We start from the raw sequence: 22,015 nt of genomic DNA, 5'->3' as shown, positions 1-22,015 counted from the left end.
AAGATATTCTTCAGATAGTTTGGAACAAAGTGTTTTAGTAGTAACCCAGTACTGTCACCACTCCCGCCCACCTGACCCAAGACAAGAATGCTTATTAACACATCTTTAAATGTTGTAAGGTAGGGCTATGGTTTGTATAGCTCGGTTTTAGGATAGATTCTTAGTATGAATGAGACTTCTGAGTTCATTTACCAGGAACTCTTGCTCATTAAAATGGGCACAGGGAAAATACTCTTAAATGCTCTTAGACAAAGGGTTACGTGTTGTAGAGTTTTACATAGCATATTGAATTCTAAGAAGTCAGACGAGATCACTCTGCTTGTTTCTGAAGACGATTTCAGAACCGAGTTGATAATGAGGTTGTGTTAACAGTTCTTGAGAAAGCAGTTGCCCAGTGCTGAGATACCCAGCTTTTTATGTTTGGTTTTGCCGAATTACAGGGTCAAAATGTTTTTTTTTTTTCTCATAGTGGAGGTAGTAGTACTTTAATCTTATTCAACAACTAGTTATTTGAAATGACTGTGTTAAATACCATTCAGAAACTAGTAAGACATAGTTTTGTTGTTGTTGTTTTTCCAGAAGCTTATTGTATTGAAATACTAACACTTATTTTAAAAATATATTTCTAGAATGTCATTATGTCAGGATTTTGGAATTATTTAATCATTGTTGCAAATTTAGCCCCATGACAACCATAGACAATTTGTAAATGAGTGAACATAGTGAGCTATGGATGGCCTAGTTAAATTTTGCTTATGGTACTAAAATTTGAATTTCATATAATTTTAATTTTTTGCAAAATACCATCCTCTTTTGAGTTTTCACTGTTAAAAAAGGTAGCTCATAGTCAAAAATTGGACTGTTGTCCAGCTTTAGCCCACACAGTATAATTTGCCACCACTTATGCCTATTTTAGATAAAAAGCACCAAAGTCAATAATTCCAGAAGATCCTATTAGTTCATTAGTGTACAAATATTCCTGAGTCTGACATAAAGCTGAGTAGATTTCCTGACTTGAATGAGTTGATGATTTCATATATAAGCCAGTTTGTTTTAACAGTAGATCTTTTTATTGAAATGTGATCAGGAGTTTGAAACTAGCCCGGGCAGCATAGTATGGGTCAGGTATTGTAGACAGTTACTCTCAGGAAGAAGGACTTGTCTTGGAGGGAGTTGAATAGAGTTTCTATAGCAGTGAAACCTAACTACCTTTAAACTGTTGCCTGTTGTTTAGTTTTGCTCTTGCTGTGAAGGGATGCCATGATCCAGGCAACTTTTATAAAAGAAAACATTTACTTGGTACATTCTTTTTTTTTTTTTTTTTTGGTTTTCTGAGACAGGGTTTCTCTCTGTGTAGCCCTGGCTGTCCTGGAGCTCACTCTGTAGACCAGGCTGGCCTCACTTGGTCCAGTCTTAAACAGAGGTTGAGTCCATTATCTTCAGGACGGGAAGCATAGTGGCATAGGCATACGTGGTACTGGAGAAGTTGTTAAGAGTTCTACAGCCAGATCCACAGCCAGCAGGAAGAGGCTTTGAAACCTTAGGGTCTACTCTCAGTGACACACTTAATCCAACAAGGCTACACCTACTTATCCTTCTCAAGTAGTGCTATTTCCTGATGACCAAGCGTTCAAATATATGAGGCTATCAAATCACCACACTTATTTTCCAGAAAATTCCTTATCACCTGTCTTCAATTTGTTTTTATATATTTTTTATTTGTTGTTGGTTTGCATTTGAGGCAAGGTTTCACTGTGTAACCTTGGCTGGTCTTGAACTTTTTTTTTTTTTAAAGATTTATTTTATGTCTATGAGTACACTGTAGCTATCTTCAGACACACCAGAAGAGGGCATCAGATCCAATTACAGATGATAATGAGCCACAATGTGGTTGCTGGGAATTTAACTCAGAACCTCTGGAAGAGCAGTTTGTGCTCTTAACCTCTGGGCCATCCTGGGACTCACCTGCTTCTGCTTTCCCAGTGCTGGGTTTAAAGGTGTGCCGCTGTGCTCAGTTTGTTTCTGTTTTGGAAACGTGGCTTTGCTGTATAGGCTAGACTGACCTAGAAGTTGCCATACTCCTTCATCAGCCTCCTAAATGCAGGGATTACATTAGTGTGCCACCATGCCCCTTTTACTTTTCTTTCAGATAGGGAGAAATTGTTTTTCCTGATTTTCAGACAAGGATTATGCGCTCCCCCCCCCCAATGTTCTTTACTTTCTTTTTTGAATTATCTGTTTTCTCATGTTCTAGTATAGAGTTTTGTGAGGGTATGGTTCACAGTTCCTTTCTGAGACAGAAGGAGGTTGTTGTAGTTAGGGTTTTACTGCTGTGAACAGACACCATGACGAGTGCAAGTCTTATAAAGGACAACATTTAATTGGGGCAGGCTTATAGGCACAGAGGTTCAGTCTATTATCATCAAGGCAGGAACATGGCAGCATCCCAGCAGGCCTGGTTCGGGAGCAGCTGAGAGTTCTACATTCATCTAAGGCTGCTAGCAGAATACTGATTTCCAGACTGCTAGGATGAAGGTCTTAAAGCCCATACCCACAGTGACACACCTACTCCAACAAGGCCACACCTACTAGAACAGGACCACACCCTCTAATAGTGCCATTTCCTGGGCTGAACATATACAAACCATCACAGAGGGGAAACAAGAGCCTCATTATGTATGCCAGGTGGTTTCAGACTCAAGAACCTCTAGACTTAGCCAGTACTGAATGTGCAGTATGCCACCACAACAGGCTGTTTACTCTTAGTCACAGCAGGCTTGAAATAGACATTTGTAACTCACTGACTGTGAGATTTCACTGCTCAAGACTTAGACTATAATTACCATTTTAAGACAAGGTCCTATTATGCACCCCTGGCTGGTCTTGAACACCCAAAGATCCACCTGTATCTGCCTTCAGAGTGCTGGGAATTAAGGCCAGGTAGGGTTCAAAAACTGTGCTAGTTACTAGTTTTAAAGTTCTTGAAGAACAGTGTAACACAAGAACCATTTTAAATAATAGGCTAAAGGTTAACCAAGTTAAAGAGTATTTAGTAGCTCCAGTTTAGATTAAGTTTTTTTTTTTTTAAATCAGTGTATAAAAATGATTTTCCAATGCTTCTCTTCTTTGCAGTGGAAGTAGTGGAGGAAGCGGAAGCCGAGAGAACAGTGGGAGCAGCAGCATTGGCATTCCTATTGCTGTGCCTACGCCCTCACCGCCCACTGCGGGCCCAGGTACGGTAGTTAGTACCCTCAGCTTCACTGTGTTGTGTCTGTTCACTTTATTATGGAGGCTAAAACACTCTATGTATATTGAATGAAATTAGTTACTAGATTGTGGCTATTGCTATAATAAAGGCAGATATAAAAATATGATATTTTTAGATTAATTTTCACAAAATTGTTAGGGTTTTACAAGCTGTATGTGTGGTACAGAGAAGTCACTTTGTTAAGTCAGTTTTGGCCATTTTGTTTTAGTAAATGTTGCCTTTCTAATAGTTTGTGATGTTTATTATTTCAAAAGCAAACCATTTTGCATAATATTTCATTCAGAAGGTCAGTATTGCTAAACCAATGTATTTGTGCCTTCCTATTTATGTATGAGATTCAGCACCTGTTTTAGTGAAATCTGGTGAATATAAGATGATATTTAAAAATATGAAAATTTATTTTACCTTTTTAGAAAGTATGTAAATTTAAGGTATTCTGGGAGAACATTCAGTTAACCCTTTGAAATTGAGTCAGTGAAATGTAGACTTTTTTGAGGTAGGTTATTTCTGTGTAGCCCAAGCTATCCAGAAACAAAATGTGTATATTAAAAAAAATGTTTGAAAGGTAATCATAATAAAAAAATGAGAGGAAACTATCTTACCTTTTCAAAGTATTGTTCAAGAAAAATGATCCTGTTATAAACACAGGCTCATTTTGTGGGTACTGCATTTATAAACTCATTTGAACTTGTTTTATATACGGATGTTTGTTTTTTTTTCTTTGTCTTCAATATGCGGTATTTTCCTGCCATTTTGGAATTTTTGGTTCTGTTTTCTTACACTCCGATCTGAGTGATAAACTATTTTGCTAGAAAACATTGTGTCTGGCTTCCTGGAGTCATACTTCTCCCAGTGAGTGTTGCTGATGAGACTGTGTAGGCGTTGGGGAACCATTAGATAAATTTTACATATCTGCACTTAACTCTTGTAGCTGATAGATTACAAGTTGCTGCAGTTACTGGATTATAGATGGTACCACTAAAAGTTAAAGAATTAAATCTAATTATTTCTAATTTCTTCTGGTGAAGGACCTTTGAACTTAACACTATAAGAACACGGAGAAGACTCTTTATTAAATACAATGTGGTCCTATGTATGATTTACAACAAACTTAATGGGATTTTTATTTGTGATTTATTTAGATTGACAAAAACTGGCAGTTATTACATCCAGTCAAAGGACTGGGCTGAAGGTGGAGATAGGAAGTGGAACATGGAAAGGAAATAGAGTGTGACTGGGCTGCTGTGGTGCTATCTTTTGGATTATTCTTTGAAAATTTTTGCAGCAGCCCAGGTTTCAGATAGCTGAGAATGCTCTGAAGTAACTTTATCAATTGGATGCATTCAAATTGTCTTTAAGTTGGGAAGGACTAGACTGAATGCTAATACAAAGAATTCTAGATCCAGGCTGGGCAGTGTGTGGCATATACAGGAGGCAGAGGCAGGCAGTCTCTGTGAGTTCAAGACCAGTCTGGTTGATGTTACACAGAGAAATCCTGTCTCAACTCCCTCCCACACCCAAATTTACATTCAGTTTAGAAGTACACAGAACTTAAGATAAATAATGAGGTGTCTCTTATGAGAATTAATTTAGATGAAATTAAACTGAAAATATTTTTAGATTATTTTTTTTAATATTTATTTATTATATGTAAGTACACTGTAGCTATCTTCAGACACTCCAGAAGAAGGAGACAGATCTTGTTACAGATGGTTGTGAGCCACCATGTGGTTGCTGGGATTTGAACTCCAGACCTTCAGAAGAGCAGTCGGGTGCTCTTACCTGCTGAGCCATCTCACCAGCCCTAGATTATTTTTCAAAACATTTATGTATACTGAGGAAAAGGAGAGGGAAGGAGATAATACAAAATCCCATGGATATAGAAATCACTGAAAGAAAGTCTGTGAGCCTGGAAGATGATTGTTGAAGCCACAGTGGATAAGTAAAAATGCAGACAGACAGCTCACCTTGTTGGGGTGTGTGGAACTGGTGCTATACTGCTGGTGTTTGTTGATATGCTTGCTCCCTTTACCAAAACCCCTTTTGCTTACTAATCAAGGTAAACAGCATCTTTCAGTGTCAGTCTTAGGTACTAACATCAGAACATTATTTCTCAGAAAACTCTCTGTTAAGTTTGTGAGGTCAAAGCTATTACATGTCTTTTTCATCCTCATTCTGTCAGAATTTTTTTTTCTAGAGGCTCCGTGAAGTCTTTGTGTACTTGTATATAAATTCACCTTAAAGCTGTGTCAGTTTGAATATGGTCATTTCATGTAGGTGTAACCCACTCCAGGGACACCTAATTTTTAGTTTTTAAGAGTCGACTTAAAGAAAAAAATGTTTGCTAACTGCTTACTTAGAGCACTAACTTTCAGAGCAATAGTCCCAAATTGGTTATTAACGTAGAGGAATTAGGTAGAAATTTCAGTTTCAGAACTCATCCTAGATCTACTTTGTTAAAAATCTCCGAAAATGGAACCCATAAATTTCCATTACAACAAGCTCTCAAGGGGAGATTTTCATCAGTGCTGAAGCGTAGGGAAATTCAGGGACTATACTTAGCAGTGTTCATTCAGAAGGAGTGATAGTTCTTAGTGTTAGAATAGTACCTAAATACAACCTAAATAATTAATAACAGTAATTACTAACAGTTATAAAAATCAGAAAAATATACTTAGCAGTTTAAATTTTATTGTTTACTTTATTACTTATCCTGAGCTTTTTAGCCAGATAGAATTTTAAATCAAATTCCGAAACTTGGCTGTGAAGAGGAAGCTGTTTATAAAGCAGTCATGAATGACCCACAGCTAACAGCTAGTGCCTTACTCAGACTGTGTGTGGTACTCATTTTGTTGGAGCCAGTGTACATACAAAAGCTTTATACACTTGTCCTTCATCCCCTCAGGTGATTGATTCTTGTACACCCCACCTCCAATAGATACAAAATCCTTAGATAACTCAAGTTCCTTAATCAAATGGTGTAGTACTTGCAGACAACTTACACATATATTCCTTTTCATATATTTCAGATTATCCCTGGGTTACTTACCATACCAGAGTAGTTGTTCTCGCGCATTGTCTAGTGAACATTCTGAAATGCACATGTAAATTACATATAGCATTAGCAAAATAGCATTCAGGACTATGCTTATTGCAAAGGATTAGCAATGCTCAAATGGTCACTTTTGTAGCTCTTTGCACTAGCTGTCTTCTTGTTTATATACTTTAGAAGTGGAGATAATTTGATTTTCATCTTCTTTTTTTATTTTATGTCTGGGCATTCCAAAAAAAATAAGAACCCCCTCCCCTCTGTCCTGTCACTTGGGGTGTTTGTAATGCTTTCTTGGTTGCCTTTGACTAATGCTTTTCAGCAGCCCCTGGCGCAGCTCCTGGTTCCCAGTATGGCACAATGACCAGGCAGATTTCTCGACACAACTCTACCACTTCTTCGACATCTTCTGGTGGATATAGACGAACTCCTTCTGTGGCCGCCCAATTCTCTGCTCAGCCTCATGTTAATGGAGGTCCACTTTATTCTCAAAATTCAAGTAAGCTTGTGTTTGCAGGCATACAGCAATAGTGGAGCTCCTTTTTAAAGGAAATTATTTGAAACTGTTATTCTTGACTGTGATAGACAACAATTTAAGCCATGCTATTTCATGCTTGTTTTTGCTTTGAATGTTAATCCTTGAATAACCATCTTAAATATTACTGCTTATTTATTCTCCAGGGTTCACTCAAGTATACTTAATCTACCAAATTCAACAAATATTTTAATGTGCTATTATTAGTATTACTACAGTATAATTTGAACTAGAGAACAAAACAATCTTAAATTTTATCAGCATGATTTTGATGGTTCAGTAATGGTACGAAGACACAAACACAGCCAAAGAACTTTTTAAAGAATTTAATGAAAAGAAATTGCTGGCTATCACTTCTAAGGTTGTGACCTCTTTTGAAATGCTTTCAAATGAAAACATTTACAATGCCTGCTTACTTTCTCTTTCTGAATAATTCTAACAGGTGGGAGGGATTTTCTTTTGATTTCCCTTTGTTTACTTCAAAATACACATCTCAGTACTAATTACAGCCAGTGTTTAAAACCTTTTACAGAAAATAGAGTTAGAAAGGAAAGGCTTGAATATCTGAGGATAATCATTGAGTTCACTTTCCATGTTAAGATACTAAATTCAGAACAAAAATAGTTTGAAATAAGCCTGTTGTCCAGTATTTGTTTTTGTCGTGAAGTTACTGGGTGTGGCTGACAGGTTTTTCTATGGCAGCTTCATTTTAAGTATTTCTAGAACTGAATGTTCTATAAAAATAATGGTGACTACTCTGCATTACATGGGATTTGCTTGGCTCTTTTATTTGTATTCATATTACGTGCATATTTTTGGTTTTTGCTTGTTTGTTTGTTTTTTTTAAAAGACAAGGCCATACTTTGTAGCCTTGAAATAGCTTTGAAAGTTAGTGCTCTAAGTAACTGGCCTGGCACTGCTTAAGTCATACTGGCCTTGAACTTGCAGCCCTCCTTCTTTTTGGGATGATAGGCAAGCACCACTATGCCTAACTTAAGTAGAGGCTAATGGTCTTTTGTTTAAAATTTTGAGTTAGAGGGTAACTGAGTTATAGCAAATTGAAAACCATTTTGTCTTAAATGTCTATATTTACAGAGAACCTCAGATTTTATACAGCTTTTTTTCCAGACCTGAATTTCCAGAATTCAGGCTACTATGAAATAATAAACTCTTGCCTGCTATTTTACTTCACATCCCCCTTTGTTGATATTGAGTGATAGCCTCAGTGTCTGAATGCTCTGTAACTCAGTCGTTTAGGTGGTGGTGGTTGTTCTGTTTTGTGGAGATAGGTCGTTCTGGAACGCAGTATGGCGTTCAGGCTGGCTTTGAATGTAGAGATCTACCTACTTCTGCCTCCTGAATCCTAGAATTAATGGCATATACAATCAAGACAAATTAGTTGTTTATTCCACTAGTGTCTGAACTTTCTTTTCATATTCTGCTTTTTCCATCCCATCTTTATGATCATTATCTTCCCTCCCCCACTTTGTCTTTAAATTTATTCTGCAAATAGGGTTTTTAATTTCACCAATCTACACTTGTCTAGTTTCACACATGTTTGTGGGATACTTCCTTAGTAAATATCAGTATTCTTTTTGAAACTGGAAAGGAAACTTAGCCTGGGGTGTAAAGCATGTTTTGTTTTATCCATTTCCCCTTCAGTCTGAGCTGCTGGTGCAGGTTACTGGTACGTGGCTGTGTTTAGTGCTGTGATGTGCCGCTTCCTCTCCTTATATGTGCTGGTGATGAGCATCTTCATAGTAACCTCCTGTCTCTTCTCCCACAGCTAACGAGCATGGCTAGTCACTAAGGGCTCTTTCTTGAAACTATTTTGACTAATGGGAGGCTTTTTTGTTTTAAAATCAATACTCTAACCATTTAACAAGTGTTCTCTGTAACAGAATGAAAACCAGTTTCTGCTAGTAAATGGAATGCTGTTTTTAGATCTGTATGAACTATCAGCACATATATATTTCTCTAACTTTTAACTTGGAACGTCTATCACATTTTTATGCTTACCAACACATTTGTACCTTGGATTAAAATGATAAATATTAGGGACCAATAAAGTTGTTTTTCTTGGATAATGTAACATCACTTAGTGGTGACCACTGGGAAACCGATCTTTCCACTTGAACCCATTGACTTGTTGGATCTTCAGCAATTACTGTCTTGTTAAAGAGACAAAGTAAACATATCTTTGCTTCTAGTTTGTGGCAATCTTTCATATATTTGTTAGTCATAGGAACATTTGATACCAATTTCTTATAAAGTATCTCCTGAAAAAGGTTACACATGCTTCAAGCCAGCCAGTATCTGGCTGCATTATATTAATCAGAAATGAATATAGTACAAATAATTATACATTTTGACTGATTAGAGAGATTAAGTTTCCTTTTTCAGTATCCATAAAAAGACCATATTTGATAACTTCCCCTCAGAGACTGAATGATTAACTATTAGGTACATGGAACACTCTTGTCCCTTAGTAAGTTCAGGGCTGATTTCTTACAAATAAAGCTGGCAATTTAAAAAGTAACAAATCTTACTTTTGTAAGAAAATATTATCCAGAGAAGTATGTAAATTTAGATATATAAGCACTTTCTTCAAAGGTAACTCATGATTAATGCATTGATTTATCTACATATTTATACATGTAATCAACAGCTGTTAAACATTATTTGGTTTTAAAAACCAAATAATGTTTAACAGCTAGACAGGTCTGTTAGTTTATAGACTTAAAGCAAAACAGTTTGTTGGCAGGCTCTGTAGATGTTTAAGTGTAACATATTTTAGAAGTTTTTCTTTGAAAAGCATTGTGCTAAAATAAATGTTACAGTAAATTAAAAAGTTCCCCAAATAATGTAATGCTAGGTTAAAAGTAAGTATATTTATTATTTTATGCACTTATCCTATGGCTGAGCACAGTGTGGCCTTAGGTTCTGTGGGGACAAAAACTTGAAGAGGGTAGCAGGGTTTGTTTGTTTGTTTTTGTTTTGTTTGTTTTCATTTGCAGACTGTTCTTGGCATACTTATTTATGTTTGTGGTCCTTGTAACTGACTTCTGCTTTTTGTTTGTTTCCTTTTCTTTATCTGTTTTACTCCCCATACTGTGTCTTGCTGCCAGTTTCTGTTGCCCCTCCTCCTCCCCCCATGCCTCAGTTGACTCCACAGATCCCTCTCACAGGCTTCGTGGCCAGGGTGCAGGAAAACAGTAAGTCTGGGAACACAGCCGTCAGAGATTAGAGGCTGTCTCCTCTAGCATGCATGGCTGCTGAGTCACCATTTTCCTTCTTACTGAGAAGCTAATCTTACCTTGAAGAGTAGGTACAGTTATGTGTTACTGAAACGGAAGAGCACGGGCTTCTGTTCTTTTCTCTTGTCTGCATGATTACTGACCCATATCAATTTCAAAGCTGCAGTTTGCTTAAGTATTTAGATGATCTAAGCTATGAGATCTATTGTATATTTTTAAGCAAAGAGTAAGCCCAAGAAGGCAAATTATGTTGAAATAATAGTTACTAGGACAATTAGAAAACACTTTGCAGCTGGGTATGGTGGTGCATGCCTGTAATCCTAATTACCTTTGACATTACGGAAGATTCTATGTGTCCTGAGTGAATACTGTATGGCAAACGAAAAGTACAATTGCTGAATAATTAAATGTCAGTCATTGAAATTAAGATAGTATTTAGTTCCATTTTACTTCATTTGGAATCTTCTTAGAAATACATTTCAGAATTGTTTTAGAAATGAGCTACTACTTAAGCAGCCCATCCTCAGTACAGTAAATTTTTTGCAAATTCTTTGTCAACGTTTACTGACTCTTATAATGCTTCTCTCAGTCCCTCCCTTCCACCAATCAAATATTGTTATGCAGTGTTATATGATAGGTTCTGGTAAGAATACAAACAAAAAGTTTAAGACAGTCTCTTCATGAGAGCTTATTGCAAATGTGGATTTAGAGTTTTGAAATTTCTGAGTGCAAACCCTCTTACTATTAACTTCAGTTTCTTAAGTTTTGATGTTCTAAGCAATACCCAAGGCCTTGTACATGTTAGTTGAGCTGCTCTAAGTCTGAGTTAAATGAATGACATTCTCAGTTCCTGGGTTTTGGAGCAGATCTCCTGTTTCACTAAGCTGGCCTTTCAGCCCTTCTGCCTCAGCCTCCTGATAGCTGGGATGGCAGGTGGGTTTATCATGCCCAGAGATATTGTCGTTTCGTGATGCTGATACGGTTTAGAAACTAAACCTGTCAGAGGTGGAAGATTATACCAGTCAATATTTTTACACTGCTTCATCATGAAGAGTTCTAGGAAATAAGTTTAATAGCCATTGAAAAATCAACTTTGTGGGCCTAGAGATCATTGGCTAACTGATAACTGGAAACAAAACCCAGTGTTCTTATTCATTATTCCCAAAGAGACACCTTGACACAACTATTTCTGTTCTTTTTACCAAACACATGAAACACATGATATTGAGCTCTTTTTTTTTTTTTTTTTTTTGGCTTTTTGGCTTTTTGGAGACAGGGTTTCTCTGTATAGCCCTGACTGTCCTGGAACTCACTCTGTAGACCAGGCTGGCCTCGAACTCAGAAATCTGCCTGCCTCTGCCTCCCGAGTGCTGGGATTAAAGGCGTGCGCCACCACGCCCGGCTCAAATTCATTATTCTTACACCACTGCTATTCCAAGTTTATTTTCAAGTTTTTCTAAGCAAGTTGAAATTAAGAAATTGTGTATCAGCACTTTAAATATTTTATCAAGTGTACATATTTTATGTGCTTTTTAAATGCCAGTGTTCTGATACTCAGAGGAAGTGACAATAAATGCATGTAGCTGTAACCCAGTCTGGTTTAAGATATGAGCCCCTAATGACTCATGCCTTTTATTATTTAACATCAGATAGGCTTTTGGACTAAATATGCATAGTGTTAGGTAAAGTACTAGGGCAGAAAATTGGGTTGATCAGATTTTTGCCATAAAATTGAAGATAAACCAATGTATACTTAATGGCAGTTGAATGGAATCTTCAACCAGTATGTTGTAGAAATGAAGAGTGACAGCTCTTCAGGGAATCAAACAAACATGTACTATACACATTAAGCCAATTTAGGGTGTGTGCTCGGCCTGTTCATAGCCACTCTTCCACATAAACAAGCTTTATGGAGGAGGTGTAGGTATAGGCAGATGTTTCGTGGATCAGTGCATGTAGTAGACAATCTAACTGTAGACCTGTTAGATTGTTGTGAGTGAGCATCACCAAGTAGAATTTATTTTTTATTGTCTTTATCATCTCAAGGATTAAACTAGAAAGCACAGAATTGAAGCAGAAATGAAGCAGGACTGTTTTCTGCTTGCTTTAAACTAGCCTCTTGCTTAGATCTCAACTTACTGTCCTCAGTCAGGAACAATAACCTATAAAACCTACAACAGTTAATACAAGAACCTTTCCTTTTTTCTTCCTCTCACCTAAAAGACAAGGTTCTCTTTGTGTAGCTGTGGATGGCCTAGAATTAGCTGTGTAGACCAGACTTGCCTTGAACTCAGAGATTCCCTGAGCTTCTGCCTCCCAAGTGCTGGAAATAAAGGCATGCACTACCTTCCCTGATTTTTCTCCTCTCCCCTAAACTTTTAAAGGAATTTGTGGAGTAGAAGTTTGAGCATTAGTTGTGTTAGCTTTGAATGTTTTAATCCCAGCCGCATTGGTGGCCAAATAAGTACAGTTCTAGTCCCACACACCCATTTTCCTGTTAACACCTTCAGTTCTTTAATGCATGTGTACACATACCCCAGCCATCTAGAATCTGAAGTGTGTTTCATTTTTGTTTGTTTATTTTTATTTCTTTTAAAATTACTGCATCTTCAGTATTTTATGTTTAAATCTTAATTGTGTTTTAAGTTAGAAATTGGATCTTTTGGATCTGGTATCATTTCATGCATTGTTTTATTAGCCATAATGCAAAATCTTAGTTTCCTTTCTTCATTAAATTTTGACTGTGAATATAACTAATTTGTTTAAAGATACTCCATGCAGTCTTCTCATTTGGAATTATTTTTTATGTTTGTTAAAACGTAAGTAAAAACAGAAAACAAACAAACAAAACCCTACACAAAACATTTAAACATGATATGACCAACTTGGCTTTACTCTTTATTAAAACAACAAATAAAAGATAGGTCCACTTGTGATGTAGTTTCTAGGGCACTAAAGCTACCAAAAGCCAAAATTGCAGGCCTGACTATATACATCGTAAAAACTGTCAGACCTCTACTATAAGAAACTTAGGGGTATTCCATGACAGAGTCCCCTCGGGCAACAAGGCCGAGCAAGGGGAGCATTTGTTTTCACTTGAGACTTAGGATAAAGAAACTTCTTTACTCCTGTAATTCTAATGAAAGAAGATACTGTATCCTCTTACATTCATTAATGTAGTATTTATATGCTTATTTTATCTCATTTTATTGTTGCAAAAATTGTGCTTAAAATTAAAAGTAGTATAAACTTTAACACACCCAGCTTTTACTTCTAATCACTGCATGTTTTATATAGTGCATGCTATATGAGTTAGAATTGTTAAATTCTGTTAATTTAAAATTGTTCCTTTAGACTCATTACTTTCTGAATCCTTTTAGTTGCTGATAGCCCAACTCCACCACCACCCCCTCCACCAGATGACATTCCCATGTTTGATGACTCTCCGCCTCCTCCGCCACCTCCTCCTGTGGACTATGAAGATGAGGAAGCTGCAGTAGTTCAGTATAGTGACCCATATGCAGATGGGGACCCTGCATGGGCTCCCAAGAACTATATTGAGAAAGGTGAGGTACTATTTTCATGGGTTGATGTAAAGTACAGTAACCTAATTAGAGTTTTATTACTGTTTTAAAAAATGTCTCAGCCAGTGTTTCTTACCTGTAACTGTCTTACCAGTCAAGGTGGTAGCTCTTACTATGTATACTTTGTGTTTTTCAGGAGTATGAAAAGGAGACTATTTCTTTATACTTTGAATTTAAATTGTTAGATGCATCTTTTCAAACCATGTATGCTTCTAGCTTCAGATTAACTTGCTTGCCTGTGTTTTATAGATCAAACATTTAAGGCACAAAATTGAGCTAAATGACTTAACAGTTATTTATGATCTTAGTGATGATTTTAAACGTTCCCTCTGTCCCCACATCTTACCTTGCCCCTCCCCTCTCCTTTCCCTCTCCCTCTTGTCTCCTTTTTTTTTTCTCAAGACTGGGTATAGTTTAGATTTAGATTTTGCTTGCTATATTGACTCAACAGGTTTGTAGCTCAAAGTTTATATGTGTGTGTGTGTGTGTGTGTAGATGTAGATGTAGATGTAGTGTGTTCAGTAAAACTTTATTTACACAAATTGGTAGTGGAGAGATGGAGAAATGGTTTAGAGTTAAGGGCATTTCTTACAGGTTCAGTTTCCAGCACCTACACAACACACACCCATCTATTACTATAGTTCTAGGAGAACTGATGAACTCTTGTGTTTGACTTCTGGCACCAGGCATGCCTGTGGTTCAGATATAGATATACAGACAAAATACTCATCACAGAAAATAAAATTTAAAATACATAAATATAAAGAAGGAATGGTGATGGGTTAGATATGCCATTGGGGTGTGTGTCTGTGTGTGTGTGTGTGTGTGTGTGTGTGTGTGTGTGTGTGTGTGTGTGTAAATCAAGTTAATTTAGCAGGATTTATCATATACCTGAAATCACAGCACCCAGGAGGCAGAGGCAGGAGGATTATTGCAAATTTTACATTAGCCTGGTGTGTGGAGTGATTTTTCTCAGCCTTCTGCCATGGGCAGACAAGATCTAGTAGGATTATTGTCATACTTAAGGGTGCTGTTGTTATGGTAAAACAACATGACTGAAATCAACCTGGGGAAGAAAGGTCTTACTTCATACAGCTTGTAATAGAAGTCAGGGCAGAAACCTACAAGCTGTAGAGGAATGTTGCTTCTCTTAGCTTGATCAGCCTGGTTTGTTGTTTGTTTTTCTTTTGAGTTGCATCCAAGACCTGGGAGTGGCACCATCCAGAATGGGCTGAGGCCTCTCACATCAATCAAGAAATGCATTACAGATTTACAGGCCAATCTTACTGAGACATTTTTTTCAATTCATATTCCTTCCTCCCAGATATGTTTCTAGATTGTGTCAAGTAAACCAGTATGCTTACATTTAGAAGTTTTAATAACCACTTTCATGATGACAAGATAATGAAACCTGTTTAACTTGGCTAATAAGTTTATGACATGACTATTTCAAAAGCCTTGTTCTTATTGATACTGTATCTTTAACCTAATATATGCCGATGTGATACTGGTCTCTGTATTAAACTAATAGACAAATCCCAGAAAGCCTTCACAGTAGATATAAAAGGGAGAGTTTGAATAATAGAATCAACATCAAGTTATTAATGGTAAATAGTGGTGAGAGAAATTACATGAGGGAGTGTGTACATTGACATGAGACCCTTACACTTACAAAGGAAACCTAGAAAGCAAACACAATGTGTTTTAGTACTTTTCTGAGCTGTTTGCATTAGAGGAACTAAGAACTTGAAGTAGTTTTTTATTCTGCTCAAAGATATGAATGCTTTAGGCTTTTGTTAGTCTACAAGACTGAATCTCATCACCCTGTGACTCTAGATACCAGAGTATTACCGAAGTTAAATTACCTATGGAGCTTTTCTTAATAATTGATCTTTTGCAATCACTTGATCCTTTTTGCTAGTTATCTTTTTTTAAAATTTTTTATTAGGTATTTTCCTCATTTACGTTTCCAATGCTATCCCAAAAGTCCCCCATACCCACCCCCCCACTCCCCTACCCACCCACTCCCACTTTTTGGACCTGGGGTTCCCCTGTACTGGGGCATATAAAGTTTGCAAGTCCAATGGGCCTCTCTTTCCAGTGATGGCCTACTAGGCCATCTTTTGATACATATTCAGCTAGAGTCAAGAGCTTCGGGGTACTGCTTAGTTCATAACGTTGTTCCACCTATAGGGTTGCAGATCCCTTTAGCTCCTTGGGTACTTTCTCTAGCTCCTCCATTGGGAGCCCTGTGATCCATCCAATAGCTGACTGTGAGCATCCACTTCTGTGTTTGCTAGGCCCCAGCATAGTCTCACAAGAGACAGCTATATCTGGGTCCTTTCAGCAAAATCTTGCTAGTGTATGCAATGGTGTCAGCGTTTGGAAGCTGACTTTGATAGTATTTAATTATATTTTTTCAGTATATTTTAAAGCTTCGATAAACTATGGAGATCATAATCACCATACTGTGATTTTTGTTGCAGAGCTAAAATGGAAGGAAATGGGCTTGTTGAATTCATATACTACAGTGTATTGGAATGAGAAAAGACTACCTGGTTAACTTAATAAATGGTGGTAATCAATCAGTACTTCAAATCTCTAGTTCACCAAGTTAGAGTTACTAATGAGGCAAGCCATCTTTCTTAGGGAAGAAAATAATTCTGGACCATCATAAATGTTTTAAAGATTTGTATTTTAAGAAAAATACTGTTAAGAATAAATGAAAAATAAAATCATTCATATATTAGTCACATATAGTAGAAAATTACATGTAACTTTAGAAATATAAAAAAATGGGTTTAGCGGGAATATTTACATTTACAAATCAATAGTTAAAGTAGTATGCATCTGTCTTAGTCACAAACATCATAACAAAGAAGCAAGTTGGGGAGGAACGGGTTTATTCAGCTTACACTTCCACATTGCTGTTGATCACCAAAGGAAGTCAGGACTGGAAGCAGGTCTGGAAGCAGGTAGGGATGCAGAGCCCATGGAGGGATGTTCTTTATTGGCTTGCTTCCCCTGGCTTGCTTTCTTTTTGTTGTTTTTTTTTTTTGTTTTGGTTTGTTTTTTTGGTTTTTTGTTTTTTGTTTTTTCCAGACAGGGGTTTCTCTGTGTAGCCCTGGCTGTCCTGGAACTCACTCAGTAGACCAGGCTGGCCTCGAACTCAGAAATCCACCTGCCTCTGCCTCCCAAGTCCTGGGATTAAAGGCGTGAACCACCACTCCCCTGCCCTGCTCAGCTTGCTTTCTTATAGGGCCCAGGGATGGCACCACCCACAATGGTCCCTCTCCCCTTGATGACTAATTGAGAAAATGCCCCACAACTGGATCTTGTGGAGGCATTTCCTCAACTGAAGCTCCTTTCTCTGTGATAACTCCAGCTGTGTCTAGTTGACACAACACCAGCCAGGACAGCATCTAAGTTGTTTTCCCTGCTTACAAAATGGAAAGATAGAGTATGTTAACCAGAAAGGAAGAAGATCTCCAACTTCGTCACACTTTCTGGGGCTTCCTTTACTTTTGCCAACTTTTAAAACAAAACTTTTAAAATGAGCAGAATTTTTTTTTTCTATTTTAAAATCTGAGTTTATCAATTAACATGGGATTTTGAATATATAGATTTATTACCCAGTAAATGTGTGATATGGTCAAATTAAGACAGCTTGAGTTGTTATTTAGTTTACTGAATGGCTTTGTTCATAATACATTAGTAACCTGGCAGTTTGCTTAGATACTCCACATATATTTGTCTGAATGAATAGAAATACTGACATAATGCCTGGTTCTGTGGGAGTGTAAGCCAGTAGTGCTCTGGTCTGAGACCACTCTGAGCTAAATAGTGAGATCAGAAAACCAAAAATAAATCTAAAACCACCTAAATTCAGAGATTTAAAAATTATTATTACTCCATTTGTTTAATGTGGAAGGACATATGCCACTGTGTGTGTGAAGATTAGAGACAGCTGTTAGCTGCCTCTTCTACCGTGTAGGACTCTAGGGCTCAAATTCAGACCTTCATGCTTGGCACTTGTTTTCAAGCTGAGTTATCTCACTCACCCTCAGGTGTTTCTTAAAGAGAATTTAGTAGGAACCCAGTGTCTTCTTTCGTGTGGCCATATTGTCAATGTGGTCAATATGTCGGGTAAGTGATTTAGGGACTTGATTGACCATTTACTTATACCGATAGAAAAATTAAGTCCATCTGGGCGGAGGCAGCAGCTGTACCTTTAATCCTAGCACTTGGGAGGCAGAGGCAGGTGGATCTCTGTGAGTTTGAGGCCAGCCTGGTCTCCAGGACAGCCAAGGCTTTTTACACAGAGAAACTCTGCCTAGAAAGACCAAAAATAAATAAGTGAATAAATAAATAGACCAAAAATAAAGAAGTGAATAAATAAATAAATTCCCACTAAAAATACTTAGTTTTTCTAAACTAATTAATTGGCATTACATTTTAAAAGTAAATGTTCAAGATAGTATTCTCATGTTATACTTTGTTTCCTCCACAGTTGTTGCAATATATGATTATACAAAAGACAAGGATGATGAGCTGTCCTTTAAAGAGGGTGCAATCATCTATGTTATAAAGAAGAATGATGATGGCTGGTTTGAAGGAGTTTGCAATCGAGTGACTGGACTCTTCCCTGGGAACTATGTTGAATCAATCATGCACTATACTGATTAGTTTTTCTTTTTTCTTTTCATGTAGGTTATTACTCCGTCATACTGTGGGATTATATGGTTAACAGAATTGTTTTAATGTTTAAAATGTGCCCATATTTTCAAGGACATGTTTTATTGGTATATTTGGATGTCTACCTGTAAGCATAAATTTTGGAGGCAGTTCAAACATTGCTGAGCAGCAGTTTATATGCCTATAATTGATTATGCATATGTACTCACACCTTGCTAAGTTTATGACCAGCCTAAAACTTCTGGGGATTGGGTATTATGTTTAACAAATCATGGTTCAGAATGCACCATTACATGTTTCAGTGCAGCATGGTCACTAACATTGTGTCAGACTAATAGGAAAAAACAGAAAACGTCAATGCTGGTGCTGGTCATACTTTTGGTTTCAATTCTCATTTTTAAAAAAATACTGTGTTTAAAGCATGCATAAATTTTTATGTATTGAAATATACTTAACAATTCAAGATGCTTCCAATTTGTGTAACGATTATCTGGAGTACTCATACTTGAGTCTCCTAAGCTCTCCATGTGAAATGAAAGACTATCTGTAATGTTGTAATTTGTATCTAAGTTTTTTAATGAGTGAAATTTGCATTATAAATTTTTCCATTCATAAATACATAAGTGAACCAAAGGATTTTGGCCTCTCCTTTACTGGTTTGCTTTAATTATGTATGCTAGTGCATATGCATGCACACCCTCCCACCCCTTTAAGAAAGATTTATTGCAGAATTATGGTTCTATTTTCTCAATGCATCAGTTTTGAAAATATTTTTAGCTTAATCTTAATGTGTCCAAACAGTCAATGTGACAGAATTTTGCAGATTTTGGAGCTAGACTGTGTCAGAGTAAGCACATGATATTCTGGGGGCAACATCTGAAGGAGGAGTGCCACACCGGTCCTTTGGATTTTAATGAAACTGAATTTACATTGACTCAGTGAAAGGAAAATCCTTTACATATTGTAAAGATGGATGCAGTTCATTTGTGGATAGGCATATTTAATCCATTCCCTGGCACTAGAAACATAAAATTTTACAATAATTTTGAAAGAAACTAGGCCATGTATTAATCTGTAAACAGGTAATAAGCAGGTTTGTATTGTAACTTTGATGCAACACATGCACTTTGTGTGTCTCCTTGATTCAAGGGAGGGTGTGAGGGATACTTCTCTTGTATATAAGACTGTACTGCTTAGGATATTAAAGTAGATCACACAAGTGTGGGTTTCTATGTACTGAGGGTTGCAGATTTATGACAGCATAGTGATGAGAGCAGTGCAAAATATTTCTGAAAATTAAAGACCATTGTTCCTACCAAATCAATGATTCCATATATATTTTAACCTTTGTTATTTTTGAAGTACTATGTCATTAGCAATCAGATAGCTTTTTATTATGCATTTCCTTTTTGAAGCAAAATGTTTTCTTCATTTGTAAATAACCTGTTGTCTAAATTTTATCTAGTCTTTTATAATAAACTATGCTCCTATATGAAAAATTTGGATATTGTTAAAGTATAACTAATGTGGATTTAAATAGTACAGACTTCAAAATTCTCTGACCTTTAATCCTATGGTGAAACAAAGACAAACCACTTGAATTTTAACGTTGATTATTTATTTGTGTAATGGCTTTACATGTGGGCATTAACAGTGTAAACAATACCACATATAACCATCAGGATACCTCGATTAGAATTTATAGGACTATAATGACACTGGTTTAATTACATTTAAAAAGTTTTCCGAAAAACTTTGCCAATAAAAATTGCCCATCAATAAGGTTGAAATTATTTCTTAAAATGATTTTTGGTTTTCTGCACATGAAGCAAATAGTGTTTCACAAAATCATTAGGCACAGTCTGGTAAAATAGCTGCCAGAAAGAAGAGGAGGAATTGTCATTTATCTCTGGTGAGCACACTTTCTGAAAGCTGAATGAGGGCGTCCCTTTCTGTAGATGGTCTAAGCTTCCTGATCTCTCTCACAGCTTTGTGGCAGTACTGCTGGGCGAGGTAGGTTGTTTGCTGCACGCCATCACTCTATAGGAAACAACAAAACAGACAGATCACTGCCCTGATCAGCTCCTGAATTGCTGCCACAAGAGAAGGACACAGTTTGAGATCAGATGAGCTGGACAGATAATAATCAGACTATGTCTTGAAGTTCCCTTCCCACCAAGTGGCTGTTGCTTTCATCTACAACTTTTCTCACATGGAAACATTCTAGTTCTATTAGCACACAAAGAAATCAACTCTGTCATGCACCCAGCTATTTTCTGTTTGTTTGTTTTCACTGAAGAAGTTCTGTCTATATAAAATCCTGTTTTAAAATGAAAATCTAAAAGGCTTACAATGAAAATGCCAGGTTTTTCTTTGTTTGTTTGTTTTGTTTTGAGACAGGGTTTCTCTGTGTAGCCCTGGCTGTCCTGGAACGTTAACTCTGTTGTAGACCAGGCTGGCCTCAAACTCAGAAATCTGCCTGCCTCTGCCCCCCCCCCCCCCCCCCCCGAGTGCTGGGATCAAAGGTGTGCGCCACCATGCCCGGCTAAAATGCCAGTTTTTACTGGTGCCTTTCCTATTGGAAATCACATAGCCCATTTGCAGCATTTCCTAGTCTAATCGTAATCTCACCATCTTGAGTTCTTCTGCAGATTACCTTTGCCAGCATGGTTAACTTCTGGTGTCCTTTTGTATGAGGACACCATTGCTTCTGTCCACTCTGCCATTATGTTAAAGATGGTTACATTCTGTAACTATGTTTCTAATGGTGGTTCTTTCTAGAAGCTGAGCAGTAATAAAACATTTTTATTTTTCTGATAGAATACTAAAATCCTTCTCCATGGTTCTCAATCAGATTACAATAGTCTTAGTATACAGTTGAAAATGCTTTCCTTAAAACATTAGTAAGAGTTTAGTTTTCAGTGCCATCTTGCATAGAAGTATGTTTTTTTCTCCTTAATGTTTCAGCACATCCTGCTTAAGGACTTGTGCAAATAACCTACCACAAAGGGTATGTGAAAAACCAACATTTATTTATTTCCTTTTTGAGACAGGATCTCACTCTGTAACCCTGGCTGGCCTAGAGCCTACTATATAGATCAGACTGGCCTTAAACTCAACAGAGATCCATCTGCCTTTGCCTTCCAAGTGCAAGCATTAAAGGCTTTCATGATCACAACCAATTAGAAACCAGCTTTTTCTTCTCCAAGTATGATTTCACTTGCCTGAAGACTTATCCAATAGTTCAACTCAATCTCAGGTTTAAAGTGTTCACTTGGATGTCTATTTGGAAGGCCTTATTCCAACTGTCGTCTGGCATTCAGTATTTTTCCCCCCACAGGGCCAGTTTTGGTATCTTTGCCTTTTGTAGTGAGCACTTTGTACATTCTCTTCCTGAAATAGTTACATTATGGCTTATGCATGCATACATACAGTCACACTTTATTCTTACTGATACCTCCCACTGTTGTTCCCAATCCCCACTTGTTACTGGTCCTCTTAAGGGTATCTATCTCTTTCTGCTTTCATGTAAATATATTTCATCAACCCTTCCTCCTTCACTTAAGATCTTTTATCTCCTTGTATGACTGGCACATGTACTAGAGTCTGTTTATGAGAAGCGATTTT

General features: G+C 37.0%; 2 protein-coding genes across 24 annotated transcripts in view; one reads left to right on the top strand and one right to left on the bottom strand.

Moving 5' to 3' along the window:
• Positions 1-20,178, top strand: part of Abi1 (abl-interactor 1) — a 100,169-nt gene extending 79,991 nt beyond the window's left edge. For 4 of the 13 annotated variants that reach the window (NM_001331044.1, NM_001377513.1, NM_001377511.1 and 1 more), the window contains 4 exons: positions 3,133-3,233; positions 6,640-6,816; positions 13,490-13,675; positions 18,204-20,178. In NM_001331044.1, the coding sequence (NP_001317973.1) occupies positions 3,133-3,233; positions 6,640-6,816; positions 13,490-13,675; positions 18,204-18,379 (640 nt within the window). In that variant the 3' untranslated portion in view covers positions 18,380-20,178. Of the gene's footprint in view, positions 1-3,132; positions 3,234-6,639; positions 6,817-9,980; positions 10,068-13,489; positions 13,676-18,203 lie in introns of all 13 variants that reach the window. The other 9 variants (NM_007380.4, NM_001331043.1, NM_145994.3 and 6 more) reach the window with 5 other exon arrangements.
• The window catches only part of Pdss1 (prenyl (solanesyl) diphosphate synthase, subunit 1), a 45,885-nt gene continuing 43,854 nt past the window's right edge, over positions 19,985-22,015 (bottom strand). For 7 of the 11 annotated variants that reach the window (XR_374108.4, XR_001783152.2, XR_001783150.2 and 4 more), the window contains one exon: positions 19,985-20,428. Coding sequence is in view for 6 of the 11 variants with exons in the window: in XM_006498191.4 (XP_006498254.1) it covers positions 20,288-20,428 (141 nt within the window). In the remaining 5 variants the exon portion in view is untranslated. The remainder of the gene's footprint in view (positions 20,429-22,015) is intronic. The other 4 variants (NR_149721.1, NM_019501.3, XM_006498189.4 and 1 more) reach the window with 2 other exon arrangements.

This window comes from Mus musculus, chromosome 2 (genome assembly GCF_000001635.26).
Source record: "Mus musculus strain C57BL/6J chromosome 2, GRCm38.p6 C57BL/6J".
NCBI lineage: Eukaryota > Metazoa > Chordata > Mammalia > Rodentia > Muridae > Mus > Mus musculus.
The sequence above is the reverse complement of the archived record's forward strand: the minus strand, read 5'-3'. Positions and strand labels throughout refer to the sequence as shown.